This window comes from Capricornis sumatraensis, chromosome 18 (assembly GCF_032405125.1).
Source record: "Capricornis sumatraensis isolate serow.1 chromosome 18, serow.2, whole genome shotgun sequence".
Lineage (NCBI taxonomy): Eukaryota > Metazoa > Chordata > Mammalia > Artiodactyla > Bovidae > Capricornis > Capricornis sumatraensis.
In genome coordinates, this window is record NC_091086.1 from 65,650,917 (window position 1) to 65,677,911 (window position 26,995).

Below are 26,995 nucleotides of genomic sequence, written 5' to 3' on the forward strand. Positions count from 1 at the left end.
CCATCACTGGGACAAGATCTTGCAAATATTTTCATACAGTCCTTGTTTGTAAAATGAATATACCTGTTTTTCTGATATCTTTCTTGGATAAACATCTGAAGAAGCAAATTATTTCATTAAACTCAACTAAGAACAAGATAGATTACTGAGAAGATGGATGGTGACTACAGCCATGAAATTAAAAGATGCTTTCTCCTTGGAAGAAAAGATATGACCAACCTAGACAGCATTTTAAAAAGCAGAGACATTACTTTGCTGACAAACATCCATCTAGTCAAAGCTATGGTTTTTCCAATAGTCATGTATGGATGTGAGAGTTGAATTGATGCTTTTGAACTATGGTATTGGAGAACACTCTTGAGGGTCCCTTGGACTGCAAGGAGATCCAACCAGTCTATCCTAAAGGAAATCTGTCCTGAATATTCATTGGAAGGACTGATGCTGAAGCTGAAGCTCCAATACTCTGGCCACCTGATACAAAGAACTGACTCATTGGAAAAGACCCTGATGCTGGGAAAGACTGAAGGCAGGAGGAGAAGCGGACGACAGAGGATGAGATGGTTGGATGGCATCACCAACTCACTGGACATGAGTTTGAGGAAGCTCCAAAAGTGGGTGAAGGACAGGGAAGCCTGGTTTGCTGAGGTCCATGGGGTCGTAGATTTGGACACGACTGAGTGACTGAACTGGCTGACTGATGAACAAGATGAACTGTGTAGTATTCACAAGCAGTCAGGATTATATAAAAGCAAGAGCCCAGTCTAATACCTGTCAATATATGTGGACACACCCACAGTGATGAATGTGGAGGCTGGATGAATTCCAAGAGTAATAAATAATTTTCTCACTCTGGTTATCATGATAAAATCACTGAAGTAGAAATATGTGAAATACAGAAATGAAAGTGCAGCAAAAGTAGGGTGATGATAGAACGAAAAACATTCACTGGGTTTTGGTAGCTCCTGGAGGCAGAGAACAGAGTCAAAACCCTTCCTTCCATGTAGCTGGATTTTGCTTCTGCTTCAGCGATTGATTCATTGGATTCTTTTAAGATACAGTCCTGTGACTTCCTTGGTGGTCCAGTGGTTAAGACTTTGAGCTCCCAATGCGGGGGGCCTGGGTTCGATCCCTGGTTGGGGAACTAGATCCCACATGCTGCAACTAAGATCCTGTCTACTGAAACTAAGATCCAGCTTAGTTAAAAAAAAAAAAAAAAAGATACAATCCTGAGAATTGGAATTGTCGGCCTTTAGCTGACATAGCATGACACTTGCAAACAAACTCAAAACCAAAAAAGCTCCCTGTGTGTACTTTTTCCTGTCCTCTACGAAGTACAAATGTTTTCAGGTTAAGTCAAATATATGCATTATATTTGTGAAAAATGAATAAATTCTATCAGTTTTGGAAAAAATACAGTCTCCCAATAGAATATGGAATCCCACTTGGCAAAATTAGTAACAAAAGGAAACAGAACAAAGCAAAAACATTGCGTGGGAAAATTAGTTTCTCTCCGTCTTTTCCCTGTTTCCATACAGATTAAAATATTCCTAGAAAGGCTAGTTTTTGTGTGTTTATGAAGTTTACCTTTTCCTCCCCACTTAGATACTTGGAGAAAAAGCGACTTTGTTTTCCCCGGTTCTTCTTCGTCTCGGACCCCGCTCTCCTGGAGATTCTGGGTCAGGCATCAGACCCGCATACGATACAAGCCCATTTACTGAATGTGTTCGACAACATTAAGTCTGTCAAGTTCCATGAAAAGGTTTGCCTAATTCTCTTTGCTGGCCGATGATTTACATATCCCGGAATCTCAACTGTCTTTATTAAATAGCTCTCCAATAGTGTTTACTAAGGATTGCCTCCCTCTCCATTGAGCATTACCCAATGACTAAAAAGATGCATTTGGGCCCTGTTTGCTTTCAGACCTTGTGATGTTTTAATATCTAAAGTATAGTGTGAATAACAAATCATTTAAATCTGATTAAGAATGCTGTGTATGTAGTGTTCATGGTTTTCCATGTCAAGTTAATTGTTTAGAAATTTGGCACAGCAAAAAAGCTGTTAATAATTGTTTATCAAATAGTGCTTTGATTGAACAGAATTGCCACAGTTGTTTGATTATTTTATCTTTGTTGTTCAGTTGATAAATCGTGTCCTACTCTTTGCCGCCCCAGGGACTGCAGCATGCCAAGCTCCTCTGTCTTTCTTTACCTCCTGGAGCTTGCTTAAACTCATGTCCATTGAGTCGGTGATGCCATCCAACCATCTCATCCTCTGTCTTCCCCTTCTTCTGCCAGCAATCTTTCCCAGCATCAGGGTCTTTTCCAGTGAGTCGGTTCTTCACATCAGGTGGCCAGAGTATTGGAGCTTCAGCTTCAGCATCAGTCCTTCCAGTGAATAGTCAGCATTCATGTCCTTATCTATTTTATTTTTATTTTATTTTATGGCTGCACTGCATGGCATGTGGGAGTTCCCAGACCAGGAAATGAACCCATCCCAGGGCATGGCTGTGAAAGCACTGAATCCTAACCACTGGACCACCAGGAAATTCCCTGATTTAATTGTTTTAATGAGGCTTTGGACAGTTTTGATATAATGATCCTCCATGTTTTTCATCATGCTCCATTGAAAACTTTTCTTTCTTTTTTTTTCTTCAAACACTCTGAATAAGTTTCAAGAATGGTGAAATTCATGAAACCCCAAAGAAGTTGTTCAATGTGAGGAAAACTACATTTGCACAGCTGCTAGAAGAGATTATCTAATTCACCTCTTCACCCCAAATTCCGTAAAAAAATGACCCTTCCTGCTGGATAACATATTGAGTTCCTCTATGGTGCTTCATACAAACCTCAGTATTATTTATTTGTTCATCCTAGAATGCAGTTCACATCTGTTGAGTGAATACCATAGACTGGATGTTGTGCTTAACAGTGGGAATATGCCCCCCTGAGGGGACTCGTGTTCTGGTGGGGTCTGCGGAGCGCAGCTCCCGCAGCGGTAGAGTTAGTCCATTGTGTGCGTGTATGTGCTCAGTCATGTCTGACTCTTTGTCACCCCATGGGTTTTAGCCCACTAGGCCCCCCTTTCCATGGACTTTTCCAGGCAAGAATATTGCAGCGGGTTGCCTTTTCTTCTCCAGGGATTCTTCCTAACCTGGGGATTGAACCTTTGTCTCTTGTGTCCCCTACATTGGCAGGTGGATTCTTCGAAGCCATTAAAAGCCCATCTTTTAACCTCTCACTGGTATAATGTCAGTCCTGGGGTTCAAGGAAGAGTATATTGCAACCCATATTGCAGCTGTTTTTATGCAGCACAACATTCAAGAGAAATTTGGCCATTAAACTGTCGATATTTTTGATTTGCTGTGCTCATTTGTTCGTCGCTCAGTTGTGTCCGCCTCTTTGCAACCCTATGGATTGTAGCCCACCAAGCTCCTTTGTCCAGGGGATTCTCCAGGCAAGAATACTGGAGTGGGTTGCCATTTCCTTCTCCAGGGGATCTTTCTGACCTAGGGAGTGAACCTGGGTCTCCTGTACTGCAAGCAGATTGTTTACCATCTGAGCCACCAGGGCAGCTCCTGCAACCCACTCCATTATTCTTGCTTGGAGAATCCCGTGGACAGAGGAGCCTGGAAGGCTACAGCCCATAGGGCTGCAAAGAGTTGGACATGACTGAGCATAGCATGCATGCTTGTGTTCATGTGATGCACAAGTACGGGAATGCCTGTCAGGGAGCCCTAACCTGCACGTAAGGGGTATAGCAGAAGGCTTCCTGCAGGAGAACGTGATGTTTGAACTGGTTTTTGGAAAGGGAGTGAAACATATCAGGCAGGTGGGGACAGGACCCCCCTGACCTCTGCTTAGAGCAAGGGCAAGTGCAAGGGGAAGCTGGGATGTCAGAAATGTGAGTATGTGAGGAGTTTATTACTTTCTTAGGGCTTCCATGAATTAAAACAGAAAATTATCCTCTCATGGTTCTGGAGGCTAGACATCCAAACTAAGATACTGGCAGGGTTGATTCCTACTGGAGGCTCTGAGGGAGGGTCCGCCTGCCTCCTAGTTCTGCTGGTGGTCAGCAATCCTTGGTTTTCCTTAGGTGTGGAGACACCACTTCCATCCCCACCTTTGTCTTCACAAGACTTTCTGTGTGTCTGCATCTAGCTCTCCTTCTTCTTCTAAGGATGCTAGTTGTTGGATTTGAGTCCACTGCCATCCAAGGTGACCTCATCTTGAGTACATCTGCAAACACCCTATTTCCAAATAAAGTCTCATTCACAGGTACTAGGGGCTTCCTTTGTGGCTCAGATGGTAAATAATCTGCTACAATGCAGGAGACCCAGGTTTGATCCCTGGGTTGGGAAGATGTCCGGAAGAAGGGAATGGCTACCCACTCCAGTATTCTTTCTTGCCTGGAGAATTCCGTGGACAGAGGAGTCTGGCAGGCTGCAGTCCATGGGGTCACAAAGAGTTGGACATGACTGAGTGGATGCCAACATGGTCTGTTCACAGTTACTAGGGCTTGAGGCTTCAATATATATTTTGGAGGACACAGTTGAACCCACAACACAGGCTGATGAGCAAAGGGAAAAGGAGAAGAAAGAGGCATGGACCATATTCCAGAGGGCCAAGTGCATTATACTATGGGATGTACTTCATCATGAATGTGACAAAAAGTGGGGGAGGTTTTCAGCAGAGAAGTGGCCTGATTTGTGTTTCAGAAAGATCTTCTGTGTCAGGGTAGGAGTTGGAATGGAACGGGGAGCAAGGAAATCAGTGTTGAAAGTGATTGCAAAGTCAGGATGGAAAAGGCTGAGTTGTTACAACAAAAGGCATCAGTGGAGGGTGAGAAGAGACAGTGTGGACTGAATGGTTAAAAAAAAATCAATGTTTCTTATAGATGTACTGGATCTATGGGTTGAATGAAGGGATTGAATTGCCTGGGAGGTTCTGCTTGATGTTTTGCTCAAATCCTTCTGCTTTAGCCCCAGGACTTTATGGTCTCAGAGCAAAGCTTCTCATTGTCTGATTGTACATTGAAGATAATTGAAACATCCTTATTTTCAGCCTCTGTTTATAGCAATTACTGCTTAAAACAAGTAGCATTGCTTTTTTTTTTTTTCTTGTTGCTGTTTCTGCCATAAGGTTTCTAATGACAAGGAGCTGATCCTGGTTTTATGGATCCTAAATCTTATAAGATTATAAATACAAATTTATATTCAGGACCTAGAAGAGTCTGTGCGAGGAGGGACCCTGAAACTTAAGGCTCATCAGCTTCTTGGTAGATAACTTCTGTGGACAACTAAGGAGCATTTAATTAATGCAGCCTAATCTAAGCCCAAGAGAACAATATTCCATTTATTAGAGAACAAAAACAAACATTTGCCTTTATTTTATAATTGACATCATAGTTGTTCCTCAGTAACTGTGGAGAGGATTGGTTCTAGAACACCAGAGAATACCAAAACTTGTGAAGGCTTAAGTCTCTTATATAAAATGTAGTAGTATTTGAATATACCTATGCATTGCTCCTTGGAAGGAAAGCTATGACAAACCTAGACAGCATGTTAAAAAGCAAAGACATCACTTTGCTGACAAAGGTCTGTACAGACAAAGCTATGGTTTTTCTAGTTGTCATGTATGGATGTGAGAGTTGGATCATAAAGAAGGCTGAGCACTGAAGAGCTGTTAGCTTTGAACTGTTGTGCTGGAGAAGACTCTTGAGAATCCCTTGGACAGCAAGGAGATCAAACCAGTCCATCCTAAAGGAAAAAAACCCTGACTCTTCATTGGAATGACTGATACTGAAGCTGAAGCTCCAATTCTTTGGCCATGTAATGCAAACTGACTCACTGGAAAGGACCCTGATGCTGGGAAAGACTGAGGCCAAAAGAGAAGGGGGAAGTAGAGGATGAGATGGTTAGAGAGCATCAGTGACTCAACGGACACGAATTTGAGCAAACTCTAGGAGGTGGTGGAGGACAGCGGAGCCTGGCATGCTGCAGTCCACGGGGTCGCAAAGAACTGGACACAGCTAAGTGACTGAACAACAACAATGCATGGTCCCTAGGTTATTTACCATATAATGTAAACCCTGTGTAAATAGTTGCCAGTATGTGGCAAATGCAAGTTTTGCTTTTTGGAACTTTCTGGAATTTTTTTTCCAAATATTGTTGATCAGAGGTTGTTTGGGTTCTTGGATTTGGAACTCATGGATGTGGAGAGCCAACTATATTTTGTTTAATTGGCATGAATGGCTGGTAAGGTGAGTAGGAAGGTAAGACAGGCAGGATTTTTAATGACTAATTGGAGACAGGAAGCTTAGTCTCAGGTATCTGTCTTCCAACACTGCACGGTCAGTGGATAGCGCAGCACCACCTGAACTGTGTTTTAAACTCCAAATGCTGCAGACATTCTCATTATGCCATACTGCATGTAAATACAAGTGATATCACCAGACTTGGAGCTGGGTTTGCATTAGAGTATATTATGTGCAACTAACAGCCTCTGTAAAGAGCATAATGTTTAGTGTAGAATTGGAATCACCATGTTGGATGTTTGCATTGATCATTTTGACCAGGTGATTGCTAAGCTCAACTTGATAAGCTGGTGGTATGGATGGCTGACTCTCAGAGGGTCCCGTTTCATCTGGGGAAACTTTAGAGACTTTTTGATTATCACATTTGTATTGAATATTTCTCTTACAAAACAAAATTTTCCTTCTTAAGCATAGAGTATTTGAAATTGATTTAGTATTCCCTTTTTGATTTCATGGCTATCTTTTGAAAAAATTGTTTTGAAATTGAATTTGTATCATACTTTGCCTTTTATTTTATAATAGATAGCTTACATTTCTACAGGAAGGATAACATTGACAAGAGGGCAATGGAGAAATTCATTCTTTATATAAATATAGCTTTTCTTGGGCTTCTAACACAGATCTATGATCGCATTCTGTCAATTTCCTCTCGAGAGGGTGAGACAGTTGAATTGCATAAATCCGTGATGGCAGAGGGCAATGTGGAAGTTTGGCTTAATTCTCTCCTGGAGGAATCTCAGGCCTCATTACATCTTGTGATTCGCCAGGCAGCAGCAAATATTCAAGAAACAGGTTTCCAACTGATTGAATTTCTTTCTTCCTTCCCTGCTCAGGTCAGTGTATTAAAATTGGAAAGTATTTATTTTTTTTAACAGAAAAGTCATTTTAGATCTTATTTGTTGTCTATTATAAATGATACAACTGACTATAATTTAACTCCAGAACAATATTGAGATTTTCATAAGAGTTTGTTAACTATAGATAAGTTTAAAGATTTCAACTACAGATTATTGCTATTATGTATCTATGTCTATACATATATATTTATAGATGTATATATTTGTGCTATAGAAATACTGGTATATTTTCTTTAATATGTAAAAAGTATTTTCCTTTTTAAAATTTTAATTGGAGGGTAATTACTTCACAATATTGTGATAAATTTTGCCATATATCAACATGAATCGGCCATAGGCATACATGTGTTCACTTCTCCTGAACACCCCCCTCCCCCCCGTTCCTTTCTCCCTACCTCCTCCTTCCACAGAGCACCGGCTTTGGGTGCCCTGCATCATACATCAAACTCCCACTAGTTATCTATGTTATGTATGGTATTGTATATGTTTCAATACTATTCTCTCAAAGCAACCCACCCCCACCTGAAGTAAGTCAGAAAGAGGAGACAAATATCATATATTAATGCATATATACATGGAATCTAGAAAGATGGTGCCAACGATCCTACGTGCTGGGCAGCAAAGGAGAGGGAGTGAATATAATTTCTTTTTTTTAAAATATAAATTTATTTATTTTAATTGGAGGTTAATTACTTTATAATATTGTATTGGTTTTGTCATACAAATTTAAAATAGTTTTTTCCTACTGAATGTCTTTAGTACATAAATCATAAAATGTCCTGTGTTTTACTAGAAAAATGACAAATACATATAGCAATAAAATACAGAAAGTGATATTCCCTTAGTGATGTGATCGATAAGGATTTTGTGATTACAGTGTATAAACCATTTGTTGGTTTGATGAAAGTAGGTTGAAGACATATTCTTTCCGTGTCAGTAACTTAAAATCTATGGGGGGAGAGGTATGGCTTAAAGTGAGATGAAAAAATTGTAGCCACGTCACAAGGCTGTATATGTTTGTCAGGTAAACAATATGCATAGAGTTTCCATAGATTTTGAAGCAGCCCGTCAAGCTGGTATAATACAGGATGGCTTGACGTTTGCATAATAATCACAACTGTTGTAATTTCTGTTTAAATATATTCATATGCCATAACACTCATAAACCCTTTTTTGTTTCCATAAGGTTGGATTATTAGGAATTCAAATGATATGGACACGAGATTCAGAAGAGGCCCTTAGAAATGCCAAGTTTGATAAAACAATCATGCAGAAAACCAATCAGTCTTTCCTGGAGCTACTGAACACGTTGATAGACGTGACAACCAAGGACCTGAGCTCCGTGGAGCGAGTTAAATATGAGACTCTGATTACTATTCATGTGCACCAACGAGATATCTTTGATGACCTGGTAAATGCTTTATAAATGCTGTGGCATATACAGAAGAACAAAATTTTAAAAAGGAAAATACTTCTTACACATTAACAAGTAGACACTATCTGTGTTTACCCACCAGGAATAGTGTGAATGAATTCAAAGAAAAGATACAATTCAGGCAAAGAGGCATCTTTATGAAGAGAAATTGTCAGATTTTCTTTTCAGTCTTTAGCCGAAATTTCGGCCATTTTCTGATGATCTCAGCTAAGGTGTTATGGAGGCAATTAGACTTTATTTTGAAATTCTTTACATGATCATTTTTAATGCTGAAATGTCATGTAGCATCATCGAGAGCTTTCACTTGTCTTACGCTTCTTTTGGTTATTAAATTGAAGATGACTAATCTCTTGATGCAGAAATAATAAGTGACATTACTAGTAGAACTGCTTAGTAGTTCTGAGGGTTTTTATTAACATAAATCACATATGTAACAAGTTTTGCTACATTCGTTGATTGCAAATGGTCTTTCCTCGTGTAGTTTGTGACATTCAGTTGCGTGCAGACTTTTGCCTTTAAAGAAAGGGCAGGGATGAGAAAGAGAGTTTGGTAGCTGTAGAGAATAGGAAATGTGAAATGAAATTTGCCCTCTACTGTAAAATATGACATTAGATAAGAGGCACGAAGCTCTTATTTCCATAATAATTTTCTGGATCATGTCTCACCCCATTATGTAAAAAAGATTATGAAAGGCTGGTTCTGATGTAATGGAAATAAAGGTGGCACATTGAGGCTGTTATGTGCTAATCTCCTCTCCTAATAGTTAAGCACACTATTTGCCTTTCTGAGAAATAAAGGGCTCAGGGTAATTTTAGATTTCTTACTTGTAAAAAAAATGATTAAAGTGGCTTAAAATTTTGGTTAAAAAAATTCATACAGAAGCATTGCTGAGCAATAACCTGCCATTTAGATGTTAGAAATTTTGGCCTGCTTCAAATCCTAGCAAGGATAATTAACGGATTGTAAACCCCCCAACAATGTACTGCGTTATTACCAGAAGAGATGACTTTTTTTTTTTTCCCCCTGATGATATTGTTTAGTTCTATCTTGGTAAGCCAAAAATGGTTTTCATAGATTGTATTTCCTGGTTAGGACTGTGGCATTGGGCATTGAAGAATGAAATTTAAGATATGAGAATCTTACTATTCAAATAGAGGGGTACAATTAAGTGTTTCTCTTGAATTTTCCTTTTCTCATATCTTTGAAAGTATCTCTTTTTGTTGTTGTTTTTGCTGATCAATGAATGAATGGGTTGGATGGTGATGTAATTGACATCTCCCAACCAGTTGGGTTGTCTCTGAGTTCCATTACTTCACATTCTGATCTACCTGGATGCTGATGTGTATAGTTAATGAATGGTTTCCCTCTCGGTTTTAATATACATCTTCTGCATTTCAGTGTCACATGCATATCAAGAGCCCTTCAGACTTTGAGTGGCTGAAACAGTGCAGATTTTATTTTAACGAAGATTCTGACAAGATGATGGTTCACATCACGGACGTGCCATTCATCTACCAGAATGAATTTCTAGGCTGCACTGACAGGCTTGTCATAACACCGCTCACAGACAGGTGATGGAAGGATTCTATGATTCCTCAGCCTCTTTCTCCCCTACCTCACACATTTTCATTCTCTCCAGGTGTGCAGTGGATTTTGACTGATGGCCTCTTTCATACGAAACTCTTTGAAATTCGGTGTTTTGAGCTTTACCCATGTATCTTCACAGGGGGTTTAGGAGGCTTGTGACTGAAACAGACTTTGGTTCCTTTGCCTCCCATCTTACAGAAGCTAAGTGTAAATGACCCCTGCTGCTGACTCTCTGTGACCCCATGGACTCTAGCCTACCAGGCTCCTGTGCCCATGGGATTTTCCAGGCAAGGATACTGGAGTGGGTTCCCATTTCCTCCTCCAGGGGATCTCCCTAATCAGACTCAGTCTCTTGTGTCTCCTGCATTGGCAGGTGGTTCCTCTACCACTGTGCCACCTGGGAAGCCCTAAATGACCTCAGTTCAGTTCAGTTCAGTTCAGTTCAGTCGCTTAGTTGTGTCTGACTCTTTGCGACCCTATGAATCGCAGCACGCCAGGCCTCCCTGTCCATCACCATCTCCCGGAATTCACTCAGACTCACGTCCATCAAGTCCGTGATGCCATCCAGTCATCTCATCCTCGGTCGTCCCCTTCTCCTCCTGCCCCCAATCCCTCCCAACATCAGAGTCTTTTCCAATGAGTCAACTCTTCGCATGAGGTGGCCAAAGTACTGGAGTTTCAGCTTTAGCATCATTCCTTCCAAAGAAATCCCAGGGCTGATCTCCTTCAGAATGGACTGGTTGGATCTCCTTGCAGTCCAAGGGACTCTCAAGAGTCTTCTCCAACACCACAGTTCAAAAGCATCAATTCTTTGACTCTCAGCTTTCTTCACAGTCCAACTCTCACATCCATACAGGAAAAACCATAGCCTTGACTAGACAGACCTTTGTTGGCCAAGTAATGTCTGTGCTTTTGAATATGCTATCTAGGTTGGTCATAACTTTCCTTCCAAGGAGTAAGCGCCTTTTTATTTCATGGCTGCAATCACCATCTGCAGTGATTTTGGAGCCCCCCAAAATAAAGTCTGACACTGTTTCCACTCTTTCCCCATCTATTTCCCATGAAGTGATGGGACCGGATGCCATGATCTTCGTTTTCTAAATGTTGAGCTTTAAGCTAACTTTTTCACTCTCCACTTTCACTTTCATCAAGAGGCTTTTTAGTTCCTCTTCACTTTCTGCCATAAGGGTGATGTCATCTGCATATCTGAGGTTATTGATATTTTTCCCAGCAATCTTGATTCCAGCTTGTGCTTCTTCCAGTCCAGTGTTTCTCATGATGTACTCTGCATAGAAGTTAAATAAGCAGAGTGACAATATATAGCCTTGATGTACTTCTTTTCCTATTTCGAACCATTCTGTTGTTCCCTGTCCCGTTCTAACTGTTGCTTCCTGACCTGCATATAACAGTGGACATCAAAGGGAAAAAAAAGTGAATTCATTGCTATGTATCAAGTGCAAATCACCATGGGTTCTGAGGGCTGCATCAGGGGACTGTGGCACTTTTATCATTACAGAGGCAATAAAGGTGTGTGTTTTTTTTTTTTTTTTTTAAGCAGGAAAGAAATTAAATGTGAATGCTGGTTTCTGGTGGCTCAGTGATGAAGAATATGCCTGCCAGTGCAGTAAACATAAGAGATGCAGGTTCCATTCCCAGTTTAGAGGAAGATGCCCTGGAGCAGGAAATGGCAACCCACTCCAGTATTCTTGCCTGGAGAATCCCACGGACAGAGAAACCTGGTGGGTTCAGTCCATAGGGTCGCAAAGAGTCAGACATGACTGAGTGTGAATGCATGCACTGGTGAGAAGTGATGGGGTGGACACTGACCTGTCCTGCCCCCTGCCTGTTATTAACCGCTGTGTTAGCCAGAGCCAACATGTAGCTTCTCTGGACCTGGTTTCTTCATCTATAAGATGAACTAGGTTATCTCCAGAGGTCCTTCCTCTGTGGCTAATAGTCTGATTTGAACTTGGTGGCATCCACCCATTGTATATGTGCTGTTCAGGGATGCTTTGATACTTATTTTGAACCAAATAGGTGAGTGTTAAAATCAACATTTGGCTTAAGAAGAAGCTGACCTGAATATCAGTCATTTTCGCAGAGTGAACCTCTGGGCTTTTAGATTGAAAATATTATCCCTGGTGGTCCAGTGGTTAAGATTAAGATTCCAAGCTTCCAATGCAGGGGGGTGTGGTCCAGTTCCTTGGGGTAGTAAGATCCCATATGTCATGCCGTGTGTGTGTGTGTGTGTGTGTGTGTGTGTGTGTATACACACATATGGGCGTCCCAGGTGGCGCTAGTGGTAAAGAACCTACCCATGAATGCAAGAGACGTAGGAGACACAGATTTGATCCCCTGGGTCGGGAAGATCCCCTGGAGGAGGACATACCAACCCACTCCAGTATTCTTACCTGGAGAATCCCATGGACAGAGGAGCCTGGGGGATACATTCCATAGTGTTGCAAAGAGCTGAACATGACTGAAGCACGCATGCATATATATATATATATATATATAGATATAGATATATAGATATAGATATATATAGATATATATGATCAGACAAAATTTAAAAGTTTGATGTAATAACCCTGTTTGCCAGATTGCACCTTCTGCTCAGTCATGATACCAAATGAAATGCTCACTTTTACCGGAGGATGGAGGAGTGGCAGGAGGTTTCACTGTGTCCTTTCCCCCACGTTGTCTTGTCTTCATGCTCTGTATTCGTTCTTATGTCTCATCAAAGGTGGTTTCCCCTGGATACTGTCAGACGTTCGTTTGGAGTTTTCCTCTTTGAAGTATAGAGGTGAATAGTGACAAAAGGCAGAGAATCCCTTGAAACACCTGTAAAAGTTATTTCGCACTGTCTGTCCTTTCAAACCTCAAACCTTTTCCTCTCTTCTTTTCTCTACCCAAGTCCTCGTTTCTGTTTCCCTGAGAAGATAAAAGGGCCTCACGTCTGCCAACCAAGGGACCTGGCCCTGTGCCATCCACTCCCTCTCTCGGTTTATGGGATGGATTTTGTGCTGTCATCCGAAGCCAGCGCCTCTGCTGATGCAGCTATTTTGTCTCTGGGAGCATCAATAATTTTCACTTTCTACTGGATCATTCTCATCAATGTACAGCGTGCTGTAATTGCTTCCAGACAGCAAATCCTACTGCGAAGCTCTGGTTTCCTTCCCATTTCTGTGCTCACATCAAAACTCCTCAAAAGCAGTTTTTAAGACTTAAATTTTATTGGAGTATAGTATAGTTACTTTGTAATGTTGTGTTAATTTCTATTGTATGATAAAGTAAATCAGCTATGCCTGCTTCATCAGATAAGTCGCTTCAGTTGTGTCTGACTCTTTGCAACCCCGCCAGGCTCCTCTGTCCATGGGATTTCCCATGCAAGGATACTGGAGTGGGTTGTCATGCCCTCCTCCAGGGGATCTTCCTGACCCAGGAATCAGACCCATGTCTCTACAGCTCCTGCTCTGCAAGTGGATTCTTTACCCACTGGGAGGCCCCAAATCAGCTATATGTATCCCTTCTTTTTTGATTTTCCTTCCGGTTTAGGTCACTATAGAGCATTAAATAGAGTTCCCTGTGCTACACAGTAGATTCTCATTAGCTTTCTACTTTATACGTTTTATCAGTAGTGTGTATGTGTCAATCCCGATCTCTCAACTCACCCCACCCCCCCTTTCCACCTTAGTGTCCATACGTTTGCTCTCTATATCTCTTATGTCTCTGTTTCAAAAATGCAGTTTTTGTCCACCTATTTGACCTTGAATTCACTCCATTCAGGCTCTGTGTATTAGTTTCTATTGCTGTCATAACAAATGACCAAGCATTTAGAAGCTTAAACCACACAGATCAATTACTTTGGGTTTCCATATGTCAGAAGTCTGACGCACATCTTGTTGGACTAACCTTAGGCGTCAGCAGAAGTGTGCTCTCTCTGGGGTCTCTGGGGAGACCCTGACCCTTGTTCTTTCAGTTGGTTGGTAGAATTCTTTCTCTTGGCGGTTGCAGGACCTTTGCCGCCACTTCCCTGCTGACTGTCAGCTGAGGGCTGTTCCCAGCGTTGGGGGGCTGCTGTTTACCTTGTCTTCTGGCCCCTTCCTCCCTCTTCACAGCCACAACCATAGGTTGAGACCTGTCTGATCTCCTTTTCCCATCTCATGTCTCTCACCCACTCTTCTGCTTCCCTCTTCCCCTTTTCAAGAACTCATGAGATTAGATAGGGTCCACTTCTCTTCCAGGATCACTTCCCCATATCAAGGCCTTTCACATTAATTGCATCTGTAAAGTCCCTTTAGCTATGTAAGGGAATGTGTTTGCAGGGATTGGACGTGGACAGTTTTTCAGGGGGCAGTTTTTCTGCACATCATACTTTCTTGGGTGATGGTAGAGCCGTCACCCAGATCTTTGTGTTGCCGAATCCAGTGGTCATTTTTAGTTTTGCCCTTCCTTGACCAGTCATGTTTGCAGGGAATGTGTTGTCAGGGATTAGCACGTGGATGTGTTTTTGGGGTGCCATTATTCTGCACATCACACTTTCTTCCCCTGGTAGAGCCGTCACCCAGATCTTCGTGTTGCTAAATCCAGCGGTCATTTTTAGTTCTGCCCTTCCTTGACCAGTCAGCAGCGTTTACACAGATGGCCACTCTCTCCCTTTCCAATTAATGAATTGTTTAATTTCTTCATGTGTGTTTGGCTGTGCTGGGTTTCCACTGCTGCGCGGGCTTTTCTCTAGTTGTGGGGTGTGGGGGCTACTCCCTAGTTGTGGTGAATGGGCTTCTCATTGCAGTGGCCTCTCTGTTGCAGAGCAGAGGCTCTAGGCACGTGAGTTTCAGTAGCTGTGGCGCTCAGGCTTTAGTGCCCTGTGGCATGTGGGATCTTTCCAGGGCAAGGATCAAACCCACGTCGCCTGCGTTCACAGACAGATTCTCGACCACTGGACCTCCAGGGAAGTCCCAGTCTCTCCTTTCTGGTGCCTTTCCTTCATGTGGCTTCCAGGTCATGACACCCCTGGTTCCTTCTGTTCTGCCTGTCCCTTCATATACTCTCCTGTGGTTCCTCTCCAGTCTGCTGACTTCTAAGCACAGAGCACACCAGGGCTCCTCTCTTTTCCATCTGTACTCCTGAGATGATCTCATGTGGTTTTAAGTATCATCTAGATGTGGACTCCCCAGTCTTGAACCCTGCCGGGGCTTCTTCCCTTGAACTCCAGACACATACAGCCACTTGCCTACATGACATGTTTACTCAAATGCGTACTGGGAATTCACACTTATGTTTGCTCGTCCCCTCATAAACCTGCCCTCCTGCCATCTTCTCCATCTTTGCAGATGGTGATTCCATCCTTCAGTTGCTCAAACCAAAATCCTTGGAGCATCCTTGATGCCCTTCTTTTTCTCTCACTTTATTATCCAATCTGTCATGAAGTTTGGTCACGGACACTTTCAGAATTCACCTAGGATGTGACCACTTTTCTCCCCTTTGCTGTTATCACAGTCCCAGCCACCATCATCTCTAGGCTGGATGATTGCAGTGGTCTTTTATCTGGTCTTCCGCTTTTGCCGTTGTTCCCGACAGTCTTCTCAATTCAGATGCTGGAATATTAGCCGTATCCTGTCATCCTTTTGCCTTGATCTTTCTCCTGTCTTTTGGTCTCACCCAAGGTAAAGGCAGTGTCCTTGCATTCACTTCTGTGACCTGCCATGATCGGTCCCTGCTGCCTACTGTCTCTCCTTCCTCATTCAGCTCCAGCCACTTGTTCCCTGGCTGTTTCTTGAGCAGTCTCAGCACACAGCTGCCTCAGGACCTTTGCACTCACTGTTGCCTTCACCTGGAACCCTTTCCCCTGTGACACTGGCATAGCTCACTTCCTCTCCTCCAGGTCTCTGATCAGATGTCTCTGCACATGGGTCTTCGGTCCTGATACATTTGAGTCAGCAATCCCCACCCCATACTCCCTAACCCAGCTTTATTTTTTTCTGTTTTCTATTTTTAAATAGTTTATTTCCTTCCTTTAGGATATCAGTTCTATAAGGTATAGACTTTTTGTGATTTATTCGCTGCTCCTAGAACACTTCTGTTCCATTTGTTGCTGTTGTTCAGTTGCTCAGTTTTGTCTGGCTCTTTGTGACCCCATGGACTGCAGCATGCCAGGCCTGTCTGTCCCTCACCATATCCCGGAGTTTGCCCAAGTTCATGTCTACTGAATCTGTGATACCATCCAACCATCTCGTCCTCTGTCGCTCCCTTCTCTTCCCAGCATCAGGATCTTTTCCAATGAGTCAGCTTTTCACATCAGGTGGCCAAATTATTGTAGCTTCAGCTTCAGCATCAGTCCTTCCAAAGAGTATTCAGGGTTGATTTCCCTTAGGATTGACTGGTTTGATCTCATTGCTGTCCAAGGGACTTTCAAGCATCTTCTGTTGCATAACAGGTTCTAAATAAAATTTCCCAAATAAATCGAAAAATGTTTATTTTTAAAGTTGCATCTTTGTGGTAAAGAACTTAAATAGTACAGAAAGATAAAGTTTAAAGTGTGAGGGGAAATTTTCTTCTATTTTTCAATGATTAATAGTTTATTTTCTAAGAAATTGTAAATGCTTATATGTCAAAAATCTTACTTTCACATAAAGGTATTCGATTATACAAACTTTTTTGTGACTTGATTTTTTCACTGTATTCATTATCTTGTACATCTTTCTGTATCAAAAAACTTGAGAACTTTAAAAGCAAAGTAGGTATTTATAAGTTAATAAGTGGAGGTGATTCGGAAGTTTGTGTCAATGTGTTTCATGATAAATGTTCACTTGTTTGTTTTTACTCTGAGTTGATTATGGTAGAAGTGAGTCACTGCAAGTCCATTGCAAGATTGGCTGCCTTTTTACAAAGAATTACTCACTAGGATTAATACTTGGTGTCTTCTCAGCTTTTCACACACTGCTCTGTGAAAATTCAACAAAGTTGATAGCAGCTGTGTCTGGGAAGCCTAATGTCATGTGTTGGAGCTGCAAATATTTCAGAGGATAAAATAGTCAATAAATATGCTAAAAACATATACTGCCTTTTTCTAATAGCTCACGCTATTTTTCATGAGCAGTCCTTTTTTTACTTCTGAACACAAGTCGAGAAGACTGGAGGCAGTCTTAGTACCTGTCACTTAAGACGGAGGGCAGCAGAGATTGAAGACGGATGAAGGCATTTTGGCTTCTTAATAAAAAAGGCAGACAGTCCTCGTGACATGTATGTTTCTCTGACATATTCTCATAGCTTCCCTGAGTTTTATCTGGGTCTTGGCCACTGTACTGTGTAGTGTTGGCCAGGACAGCGAACCTTTCTGATTCTCTTCTTTTGCAATCATTGTGTGGACTGGAGGTACTGTAGGTTGGGACCCAGCACTGGGCCTGCCACCGAGTTAATCTAAATTATCATTAATAATGTTAACATGACTATTACTTTTCTTTTCTGTTTAGAATTTTTACAATTTGGGTACAATCGATTTATAATATTGTGTTAGGTTCAAGTGTAAAGCAAATTTATTATTTTTTCAGATTATATTCCATTATAGGTTATTACAAAATATTGAATATAATTCCCTGTGGTATACAGTAAATACTTTTGGCTTGTCTATTTTATGTACAGTAGCATATGTCAGTTAATCCCATAATTTGTCCCTCCCTTTCTCTCCCCTTTGGTTACCATAAATTTGTTTTCTATGTCTGTGAGTCTATTTCTGTTTTGCATACAATCACATTCATAATATGATTAATTAATTATACCCATAATTAATATATATTATTAATTATATTATAATTAAAATATTAATTATGAATATAATTAATAATACGATTCAATCGTATTATTTTTAGATTACACAAAAGTGATATAGTATTTGTCTTTCTCTGACTTACTGCAGTAAGTATAATATTCTCTAGGTCCATCCACGTTGTTGCATATGGTACTATTTCATTTTTTTAAATGAATGAATAATATTCCAGTATATATACATATATATGCATGCACCCTACACCTTCTTAAGCCAGTCATTTGTTGATGCGCACTTGGCTTGTTTCCATGTCTTGGCTGCTACAGATAGCACGGCTATGAACGTTGGGGTGCATGTGTCTTTTTGAATTAGAGTTTTCATCTTTTCAGGATGTATGCTCTAGAGTGGGATAGCTGGACCATATGGTAACTCTATTTTTAGTTTTTTAAGGACCCTCCAGACTGTTTTCCATAGTGGCTGCACCAATTTACATTCCCGCCCACAGTGTGGGAAGGTCCCCTTTTCTCACATCTTCTCCAGCATTCATTACTGTACTGGCCATCATTAATGGTGGCCGTTCTGATCTGTGTGAGGTATGCCTATTGCAGTTTTGGTTTGCATTTCATTACTAATTAACAATATTGAGTATCTTTTCATGTGCCTGTATGTCTTCTTTGGAAGAACGTCTGTTTACGTCTTCTGTCCATTTTTTGATTGGGTTGTGTTTTCGATATTTAGTTAATCACTGATAACAAATTCTTTGCCAACCTTTACTTTCATATCTCCTTAAGCATGTCCTATAATTAAATAGTCTATAATTAAACCAAGTTCTCAGCAAAGAAAATTGACTTCCTGCTTCATGGACGCCTGTTGTGTTGGCAAGTTTTTCAGCATTTTAGAATCAATACTGTTTAATAATAAACTCACTTCTGGTTTATGTCTGGTGAAATGTGTCTAGAGAGCTATGAATACCTGATATGACAATTGCGTGCTAATGAGCCCTGAGTCATGGAGTTGATCATTGTTCATTTGGTGCCGTGGTCAGATTCTGCACCTCTGATTCCAGTAGCTTCTGGGACAAAAGGAAGCAGATGAGGGTACGGCTGGACCAGTTCAAGCCATTTATTCACAAATGTTCATAGAATACGAGGTGTCAGGTTAGGCAAGTGGCTGGGGGTAAAAGTGTGAACTAGACTTAGTTCCTGACAGCAGAGAGCTTATGGTCCTCTAGTAGGGAGGCAGGAAACTGTAGCAGAGTTGCTGTGTGTGTGTGTGTGTGTGTGTGTGTGTGTTTGTGTGTGCTTAGTCGTATCCGACTTTTTGCCACCCTATGGACTGTAGCCCATGGCTCCTCTGTCCATGGGATTCTCCAGGCAAGAATACTAGAGTGGGTTGCTATTTCCTACTCCAGGGGATCTTCCCGACCCAGGGGCCAAACCTGCATCTCTTGCATCTCCTCCATTATCAGGCAGATTCTTTTCATTGCTAGTGCCACCTGGCCGCTAAAAGCTACTAGATCATATAAAAATCCAAAGCCCTTCATGAATGGTGACATTTTTGAAAGCAGCCAAAGAGATAGGAAAGCAGAGAGGGAGGGCTGAGGTAGGCATACATGTAGGATGCTCTGGGGAGAGTCATGTCAACAGGCACATGAAGATGCTCTGGCAGATCCACACTTGCCTCTGAAAGGCGAGTCCTAGAGGGTTTGGGTGCCAGCATAGTGGTTCTGAAGCCAAATCCAGCCTCCATTCCCCAACACCTAATTAATTCTCAGAGGTGGAATTTTGGGTGAAATAGAAAAGAATAGCTTTATTGCTTTGCCAAGCAAAGGGGGCCATAGCAGGGTAATGTCCTCAAAACTGTGAGTAACCTGGAGGGGCTAGTGAGAAGTTTTATATTCATGGTTCAGAGAGATCCTCATCAGTTTGTGGATCTTCTTCTCATTGGTTGCTGCCAAGATAAGTGGAAGTCAGCATCATGAACCTTCTGGTTCCAACTGGGCTGCAGTCTGTGTGCTTGTGGGCACCATACCATTTTATCTTCTTCTACCTGGTGGGCGTTTCAACATCTGCAAGGCAGCTCAAAGATATTGTTACATGTATCTCTTGACAGGGAACCAGGACTCTGCCCCAAGGTTGCACTCCTGTTACTCTTGATTCTTCCTCCTTTGTCCCCATGTTCCATCCCTTCCCTGTTTAACAACTGCTTGAATCTGTCCCTTGGAACTCAGGGAAGGTCTTGGAGGCTGAATGAAGCCTAGTTCCTGTCTTCAAGACATGGGGAACACAGAAAGGCTTTTGTGCCCAGTACCCCCACAGGGTACTGCTTAGTATCACTTGGACTGAAGTCCCCCCTTTTGAAGAAATCACCTAGCGTGGATGCCCATTTTTTATGTAAATAATGTGATTTCCTTCTGACAGCATAATAGCTTGCCACTTCTTCAGTTTAAATATAAACCCAAGTGATCCCATAATAAAGAGGGATCTTTGCAAGACAGAGCATCTGCGTGGCCAGAGTTCCTGGAGATTTATTCCTTACCCTGAGAGTGTGGGGCTGTCCTATTAGTGGGAAGCGAGAGGGCTATTGGCCACAAAAACTGACTCAAATCTCAGCTCCTCCACTGCTGTGACCCCACGAAAAACTATTCCATCTAAGCCTTTCTCCTTATCTACAAAATGAGGACCATAACTGACTTCCCCACAGGGTTTAGTGGGGTTTAAATGACATGGTGAGAAAGGAAAACCCCTTCTATGGCTTGAGAGTGGGCTCTTGTCTAGCACTTGGAAATGAATTGTCTGAGGAGACACACGTGCTGGCAAAGCAAGAGACTTGATTGGGATGGGGTGCCCGGTGGAGAGCAGTAGGGTAAGGGAACCTAGGAGAACTGCTCTGCCTCGTGGCTCACAGTCTTGAGTTTTATGGTGATGGGATTAGCTTTTGGGTTGTCTTTGGCCAATCATGCTGAATCAGGGTTCTCTCCGGTGGTGCCCACATTGTTCAGTTAAAATGGATTCCAATGAGGAGGATTCTGGGAGGTGGTCAGATGCGTAGTGTCTCCTTTTGACCTTTCTCGAACGCTTCCAGTTGGTGGAGGCTTATTAGTTCCCTGTTCCTTACCAGGACCTCCTGTCATAAAATAACTCGCAAAAATGGTTACTATGGTGCCTGGCCAGGGTGGGCGGTTTCAGCCAGTGGGCTAACAGTCAGAGCTATTCTCCTAACAGTCAGAGCTATTATAACATCATGTTAGCTCTTATTACAGAGACCGCTCTGAAGGGATAACAAAAGTTCAAGAGGAAAGATAAGACCCTGGGTTGAAAGGCAGAATCAAAGTGAGATCAGGCATCCTTCCGGTTTTACACCCACACTACCTCCTGTGAATCCAGGCTCATTTTTTCATCAGGACTGAGTCATTTATTTGTCTTTCTATGAACCCAGATCTGATAAAGTTGAGACCCTAGGGGCTTCCAGTGGGTGTGCTCCCTGCTCATTCCCATGCTTTATTGCTGGACAATCACTGTATTTTCTCTGAAATATTTTTTCAAGTCCAGATGAAAGCTTTTGAGTCTGGCCATCAGAAAGCCCTCAAATGCATTATATTATAGATTACCTCCTTTTACAGCAGTGGATGATGCTGGGAAATTGAAGGACTCATTGGCAAGTTATCAGTTATCTTGTTTTCCTTCACAGGTATTCTTGATTCTCTCACCAGAATCTTTTATTTGTTAATATCATACTGTAAGATACAGCAGAAGATATTTGCAGGTTTAGTAGATGCTCCCAGAAATAAATTTATAGTGTGATTATTTAGCAATGTGTGATTTAAATCTCCTGTAATCATTGGTTCCCATGTTGGTCAAATTATAAATTCTTAGATTCAAAAAGGGATTAATCTACTTTGTGTATGGTGTGTGTGTGTGGTGTGTGTGTGTGTGGTGTGTGTGGTGTGTGTATGGTGTCTGTGTGTGTGTTTGCACTCAGTCATATGTGTCTCTTTGTGACCCTATGGCCTGTAGCCCACCAGGCTCCTCTGTCCATTCTCCAGGTGAGAGTACTGGAGTGGGTTGCCATTTCCTCCTCCAGGAGATCTTCTTGACCCAGGGATTGAACTCCTATCTCCTGCATTGGCAGGTGGATTCTTTACCTCTGAGCCACCTGGCAAGCCAGGCCCTGTTTCCTAGAATACTCTTGTTTAGATGTTGATAGGTAGTTGTGAAAAAGTTGCCAAATAAGTTTTGGAAATCCTATGTATTCTTTTTCATAACTGGAAATTGTCAATATACATGATCATAAGGAATCTTGTTGAATATCTTTAAGAGTTTTCAAATGTGTTTGACCTTAGACTACTGCCTTTTCCTCAACACATGTTAATATGCCTAAGGATAAGTGTACTTTAGGGTGAGGTTCTGGGAAGGTTAAGTAGCAACAATGGGCAGGATCTTCCTTTTTAAATTTTGTGTGAATATCATGTCACTGTGATGCCTCAGAGGCTTCTTGCAGCTGCCAATGGTGTGGCTCTCGTGATTCCTGCATCCTTCCAGGTGTTACATCACATTGGCTCAAGCTCTGGGCATGAGCATGGGGGGTGCCCCCGCTGGTCCTGCGGGAACGGGAAAAACAGAAACGACCAAAGATATGGGCCGGTGTCTTGGGAAATACGTCGTGGTTTTCAACTGTTCGGATCAGATGGATTTCCGAGGACTTGGACGGATTTTTAAAGGTGAGGGTTATATTTTTTTATTCACTGAAAAATGTAAGCTAAGGTGGACTGTCTTGTTAAGATTTATTTTTCAACAACTGGCTGCATTTTAGTGTCATTTTCCAACGTTGTAAAACTTTTGGAAGAACCTGAATCTTTCCAGTGTTGTGTGGGTCGAACATCAATATCACTCGCCTTTGTACTGTTCCTTTATCCCTGCAGGTTGGGTGTTGACATTGTGAAAAAGTGTTACATTGTGAATTATTTTGGGGGCATTTAATATATGATCTATTTGTTCAACGTTATGTTTGAACAAATTTAACTCTGGCTTGTCTTGACAGTTGCGTAATGCTCTTTTTCTTGACTTTCTAATTGGATGTACTAATTGGATTTTCTATTTAATTTCCCTTCTAAGGACTGGCACTGTCTGGATCCTGGGGTTGTTTTGATGAATTTAACCGTATCGATCTACCAGTTCTCTCCGTTGCAGCCCAGCAGATTTCTATTATTCTGACATGTAAAAAGGAGCGTAAAAAATCTTTTATTTTTACTGATGGAGATACTGTAACTATGAACCCTGAATTTGGGCTTTTTCTAACCATGGTAAGGAACCATAAGAGGAGCTACTGAACTTCAGCCTTCTTATCACAGTTTCCATGTATCTCCCTTGTCCTGTCATTTATTTTCCATGAATGGGAATCGGGATTGTAATTTTCACTCCTATTTGAAAGCCTTTGGTGATAAACAGAACTCATATTAATAACTCATGACTTAGTCTCTCCAGTTAAAAGGAGAGTGAGATATGTAAATGAATTTTCCAGCTGTCATTCCAGATTTGCTGTGTGTGCATAATGAATCTTTTAATAGTATGTTGATATATTGTGCTTGTTACCCCATGGTTGTATCATTCATCCTTCGGTTTTATTTTCTGTACAGAATCCTGGCTATGCTGGGCGGCAGGAACTCCCCGAAAACTTGAAGATTAACTTCCGCTCCGTGGCCATGATGGTCCCTGACCGGCAGATTATCATCAGGGTGAAGCTGGCCAGTTGTGGCTTTATTGACAACATTGTTTTGGCCAGGAAGTTTTTCACGCTCTATAAGTTGTGTGAGGAGCAGCTTTCTAAGCAGGTGTGAGATTCTCAAGGTCCCTATATATTTAGGCGTGTTGAAAATTTTTATTCTGTTCTGGAGAGGGTGTGGCGAAAAAGGAAGCTTCTTACATTGTTTGTGGGAATGTAAGTTGGTGCAGTCACGGTGGAAAACAGTATGGAGATTCCTCAGAAAACTAAAACTAGAATTGCTATGTGATCCGGCAGTCCCACTCTTGGGCATAATTTGAAAAGATACATGTACCCCACTATGTGATCCGGCAGTCCCACTCTTGGGCATAATTTGAAAAGATACATGTACCCCACTATGTGATCCGGCAGTCCCACTCTTGGGCATAATTTGAAAAGATACATGTACCCCACTATGTGATCCGGCAGTCCCACTCTTGGGCATAATTTACAAAGATACATGTACCCCAGTGTTCACTGTAGCACTATTTACAGTAGCCAAGGCATGAAAGCAAACTAAATGTGCATTCACAGAGGAATGGAAAAATATGTAGTTTATATATATACATATATAACGCAATATTTGTTGTTGTTCAGTTGCCCAGTTGTGTCCCACTCTTTGTGACCCCATGGACTGCAGCACGCCAGGCTTCCCTGTCCTTTCCCATCTCCCGGAGTTTGGTCAAACTCATGTCCATTGAGTCGGTGATGCCATCCAACCATCTCATCCTCTGTTGTCCCCTTCTCCTCCTGCCTTCAATTTTTCCCAGCATCAGGGTATTTTACAATGAGTCGGCTCTTTGCATCAGGTAACCAAAGTATTGGAGTTTCATCATCAGACCTTCCAATGAGTATTCAGGACTGATTTCCTTCAGGATTGACTGGTTTGATCGCCTCGCTGCCAAGGGACTCTCAAGAGTCTTCTCTAGGACCACAGTTTGAAAGTATCAATTCCTTGACGTTCAGTCTTTTTTATTGTCCAGCTCTGACATCTGTACATGACTACTGGAAAACCATAGCTTTGACTATTTAGACCTTTGTCGGCAAAGTAAAATCTCTGCTTTTTAATATGCTGTCTAGTTTTGTCACTGCTTTTCTTCCAAGGAGCAAACGTCTTTTAGTTTCATGGTGCAGTCACTGTCCACAGAGTTTGGAATTAACATATACATACTACTATATAGAAAAATAGATAACTAATAAGGACCTGCTGTATAGCACAGGGAACCCTACTCAATATTCTGTAATAACCTGTATGGGAAAAGAATCTGGAAAAGAATAGATACATGTATATATGCAAAACTGAATTACTTTGCTGGATACCTGAAACTAACACAATATTGTAAATCAACTATACTCCACAATAAAATAAAAATTAAAAAAACAAGAAAATTGTAGACTGGGGTTGTTGAGAAAGTACCTCCCTGGTACAAAGTAGAAAATGGTATCATTGCAAAAATGAATTTTCATGTATAGTTTTATTTAGTACATTTGAAGAAACTAATATTTATAGTGTAGAAATGAAGTGAATACTATCTGAATTGATTTGAGAGCCAAAGAAATATGCATATTGTTGTTTGCTCTTTATCCCACCTATATATTTATCATAAAGGGTTGTGTGTCCTCATGGTTTTGAGGAACCTCTAATTCAAACTTCTTTGAATCTAAATTATTTCTTACACCCACAGATTTAGATAAATTCAATTCTCACTCAAAACGTCCTTAGTTTCTTTCGCTTGTGCTCAGCCACTCAGTCGTGTCCAACTCTTTGGGACACCATGGACTGTAGCCCACTAGACTCCTTTGTCCATGGGACTTCTCGGGCAAGAATACTGGAGTTGGTTGCCATTTCCTACTCCAGCAGATCTTTCCAGCCCAGGGATCTAACCTGAGTCTGCTGCATTGGAAAGTGGATTCTTTACTCTTGTGCCACCTGGGAAGTCCTCTTTACTCTGTCTTCTCCTTTCTGTGCTGTACCTTGTATGTAGAAAAACTCCCACATCAGTAACTCCTGCCCTCTCCTCTAATTTCGCATCTGTTTCCTTCATTCCTATTGCCCTTGTTCACAAGGTCATTGGGAAATGATATGTGTCCATGTGTACAAAACAGTTGGCCCCATGCTGATCCCTTGATCAACCGCCTGTGAATCTTGCTTCACGCCTGCAGATTTAACTGAGTCTTATTATGGAAAACTTTCCTTAATTAATTCCACCCACCAACAATTTCAAGTCATTGTTACTTTTATGCAAGCTTGCTTATGTTTCTTTTATTGAGGATTAGAACTTAAACTCCTTGTAGGCAGGAACTCAATCTGAATATTTTTATGTGCCTTATCCATCAAATGATTGGTATTAAGTGATGCATCCAGCTTCCAATTAGCAGATAATTTTTTTCTATAGGTTTTTATAAATTATGATTGAAAACATAGTCATTGAAGGCAAAAGGCAAAGGGGGCAGCAGAGGATGAGGTGGTTAGGTAGCATCACCGGCTCAATGGGCATGAATTTGAGCAAACTCTGGGAGATAGTGGAGAACAGAGGAGCCTGGTGTGTTCCAGTCCATGAGGTTGCACAGAGTCAGATACGAATTAGCAACTGAACAACAATAAAAAATGTAACATTAGCTTATCATCCTAACCATTTTTGAGTGTACAGTTCAATAGTGTTGTGAAACAGATCTCCATAGCATTTTTCTCTTATAAAAAGGAAACTCTATACCCATTAAAAAAAACTCCACTTTCTCCTTCCCTCTGTTCCCTGGTAACCACCACTGAACTTTCTGTTTCTATGTATTTGACTACTTTAGATATCTTATACAAATGGAACCACATGGTATTTGTCTCTTTGTGACTGGCTTATTTAACTTAGTATAATGTCCTCAAGTTTCATTCATGGTATAGCATGTGACAGTACTTGCTTCATTTTTATGATTGAATATCATTCCAGTTTCCATATATGCCACATTTTGTTTATCCATTCATCTGTCGATGGGCCTTTGGGTTGTTCCCACCTCTTGGCTGTTGTGAATAGTGCTGCTATGAACATGGGTGCACAAATATCTTTTTGAGACTCTGCTTTCAACTCTTTGGGATATAGTCCCTCAAGTGGGGTTGCTGGATCCTATGGTGGTTTTATTTAGAAAAGTTTTGAGGAATTGCTAGAGATACTGTTTCCTATGGTGGTTGGAGAATTGGTTTTTAATTATTTGCTTTATATGTGCTAAAATTTTGGGTGATTGAACTTTTATAAATATATGTCAAGAGGTCAAGAAAGCTGGGGG

General features: G+C 41.4%; 1 protein-coding gene across 1 annotated transcript in view; it reads left to right on the top strand.

The window, feature by feature from the left end:
* DNAH5 (dynein axonemal heavy chain 5) overlaps positions 1-26,995 on the top strand; it is a 250,716-nt gene that overhangs the window by 75,565 nt on the left and 148,156 nt on the right. Inside the window, exons 32-38 of the mRNA XM_068990531.1 lie at positions 1,603-1,759; positions 6,933-7,145; positions 8,356-8,580; positions 10,003-10,175; positions 22,501-22,679; positions 23,074-23,261; positions 23,595-23,789. Of these exons, the coding sequence (XP_068846632.1) occupies positions 1,603-1,759; positions 6,933-7,145; positions 8,356-8,580; positions 10,003-10,175; positions 22,501-22,679; positions 23,074-23,261; positions 23,595-23,789 (1,330 nt within the window). The remainder of the gene's footprint in view (positions 1-1,602; positions 1,760-6,932; positions 7,146-8,355; positions 8,581-10,002; positions 10,176-22,500; positions 22,680-23,073; positions 23,262-23,594; positions 23,790-26,995) is intronic.